The sequence below is a fragment of the Oryzias melastigma genome, unplaced genomic scaffold, assembly GCF_002922805.2.
Source record: "Oryzias melastigma strain HK-1 unplaced genomic scaffold, ASM292280v2 sc00280, whole genome shotgun sequence".
Taxonomy (NCBI): Eukaryota; Metazoa; Chordata; class Actinopteri; order Beloniformes; family Adrianichthyidae; genus Oryzias; species Oryzias melastigma.
The window spans coordinates 206,773-209,311 of NW_023416903.1; the positions used below are offsets into that span (position 1 = coordinate 206,773).

At 46.1% G+C, this 2,539-nt stretch overlaps 1 protein-coding gene across 4 annotated transcripts in view; it reads left to right on the top strand.

Annotated features, from left to right (window-relative positions):
* Positions 1-2,174, top strand: part of LOC112139356 (tetratricopeptide repeat protein 24) — an 8,401-nt gene extending 6,227 nt beyond the window's left edge. Inside the window, exons 6-11 of one of the 4 annotated variants that reach the window (XR_002917976.1) lie at positions 849-977; positions 1,058-1,179; positions 1,277-1,351; positions 1,422-1,477; positions 1,565-1,912; positions 1,996-2,174. Coding sequence is in view for 3 of the 4 variants with exons in the window: in XM_024262115.1 (XP_024117883.1) it covers positions 849-977; positions 1,058-1,179; positions 1,277-1,351; positions 1,422-1,477; positions 1,900-1,912; positions 1,996-2,001 (401 nt within the window). In the remaining variant the exon portion in view is untranslated. Of the gene's footprint in view, positions 1-848; positions 978-1,057; positions 1,180-1,276; positions 1,352-1,421; positions 1,478-1,564 lie in introns of all 4 variants that reach the window. The other 3 variants (XM_024262115.1, XM_024262116.1, XM_024262114.1) reach the window with 3 other exon arrangements.
* The last annotated feature ends 365 nt before the right edge of the window (positions 2,175-2,539 follow it).

Sequence of the window (2,539 nt, forward strand, 5' to 3'; positions counted from 1 at the left end):
ATTGTTTTGAGAAATGTATTTGAATAAACAACATTTTTTGTAAGGCAACCTCAATTTTTCATTGCTTTATTATAACGTATAATCTTACAAGCTTTTTAAACAATTCTATTTACTGCCTTTTTATAACGAAATGCAATTAATATTCGAGAATTGAGTTCAGCCTTTTGGCCTGGCCCTCCAGAATATTTGCCCTTTCTCATGTGGCCCCATGGAGAAAATAATTGCCCACCCCTGTCATAGATCCTCTTAGTTCTCATAAGAATCATGACAGAAGATGATTCCATATTTATTGGGTTCATTTGGAATGTTTTAGAATTATTTTCTCTGTAAAGAATACAGAACGAGATAATTAAAATGTATCTGTGTAGCACTCAGGAAAAGCATAATTGCTTATGTTTAGACAAGTTTGTGTTAGCCCACAAACCGACCCGGCCCCCCAGCAGAGAAAAGAGCAGTTATGTGGCCCTCACAAGAAAAAGTTTGGGGACCTCTGCAGTAGATCCACGTGAGGAGACACCTGAGTCTGAGTTAGCCAATCAGCATAAAGGAGAGCAACAGGAAAGCAGGCAGGGTGTGGCGGGACCTCTGCTCCTAATAGTTCTGGTTGTTCTGGAGGTTTTGGTTGTTCTGGAGGTTCTGAAAGTTCTGAAGGTTCTATTTGTTCTGGATGTTCTGGAGTGGCTGATTGTTCTGGTTGCTGTGAAGTGTCTAGTTGAACTGGTTGTTCTGGAGGTTCTGAAGATTTGTAGAGTTCTGAATCTTCTGAACTAACTCAGCTTGAACACCAGCATGAGGACGGCATTTTATCCTGGATGACCCAGAACCCTTGGCTGCTTACCTTTCTCCAGGCTCTCTGGGTTGCCATGGCGACCGGGCTCGCTGTCTCAGTAATTTGGGACACGCCTGGACCCGGCTGGGCGACCGAGACGAGGCAGTGGAGACCTTCATCCTCTCTCTTCAGGGGTTTAGAGACACAGGTAAGAATCAACACATGACATTTGTACCTGTGTCTTTGCAGAGATCTGGTGTTCCACCTGTGCTCCTCACTTGTGCACAGAGAATCACCTGGCTCAGGTGCAGGTGTGTGAGTCTCTGGCGGAGTGTTACCTGAGTCAAAGAAAACACCAGAAAGCTGTTCAGCTCTATAAAGAAGCTCTGAGCGCGCTCAGTCACTGCAAGGTAACTCACCTGAGGTGAAGGGTCATGTGACCCACTGAGCACCCCCCACCCCCTCCGACCAGAGCCAATCACATAGAAAAGTTTTCCTCCCTTTCAGGAAGGCGGAGCTCTTCAGGACCTCCTGGTGAAGCGTCTGACCGCTGCTCTACAGCAAAGTCTGTCTGTGGATGAGGTGGGGTCTGACACCCACCACCTCCCCCCTTCCACAACAGAAGCATCATTCTGATTGTTTTCCTTATCAGAACCCAAACCCGCAAAGACCACGACCTCCACCCCCCACTGGTCCCACGCCCGCCAGGTAATGCCGCCGTGTCTCCTTTAGGAGCTGCAGAGTCATCAGCAGCACTTTAACTTTGGGTTCTGGTTCTGTTGGACATCACTGCAGCCCCATTTAAGAAAACAGGCAGTTTAATGGGAAGGGAAGCATCTCAGACCTCAGAGATCGTAATAATGTAGATTCAAGAACCCCAAGAAGGTTCCTGGTTCTTCCTCAGATTCTGGATCTGCAGCAAGTTAAACTCTGGATTGGGAGGTCTGTCGGTCCTCTTTCATCTCCTGGTTTATCTGATTAAACATGACCTGAGAAAATCTTCTGGAAATGTTCTGAACATGTGGGGCTGACAGAACCAGAACCCAGATTCACTTTAACACCCTCAACACATTCATGTGATCCTCAGAGAAGACAGAGAGCTTTCACTGTCACAGGTTCCTTCTCTCTAGCAACCTGCTGCAGGTATAAGATCATGCAGGTGATGGATCAAAGATACATCAGTGATAGATCAAAGTCTGCAAGTGATAGATCAAAGACTGCAGCAGGTATAAGATCATGCAGGTGATGGATCAAAGATACATCAGTGATAGATCTGCGGGGCGGCCGTGGTGCAGCGGTAGGGCGGTCGACTCCTAATCCGAAGTGAGCGGGTTCGACTCCTGCCTTGCCCGACCATGTGTCGAAGTGTCCTTGGGCAAGACGCTGAACCCCGAATTGGCTCTGGTGGGAGGTTGGCGCCAGTGTTCGGCAGCGGAGCCCCCACCAGTGTGTGAATGTGTGAATCTGTGAATAGGTCTGTGACTGTGAAGCGCTTTGGGCCCTCGAAGGAGGGTAGACAGTGCTATACAAGTATACGCCAAAGACTGCAGGTAAGGCAAGGCTAGTTTATTTGTAGCACATTTCATGTACAGAGACAATTCAAAGTGCTTTACATAAAACATTACAAGAAATAGTAAAAATGTGATCATTAGAATAAAATTAAAAGAAAGTAAAAAGATTTCAATTTAAAACAAGCATAGATAAACAGTCAGACGTAAACTTTTGAATACATATTAATCAAACTGAGAACAGGTGAGTCTTTAACCTGGA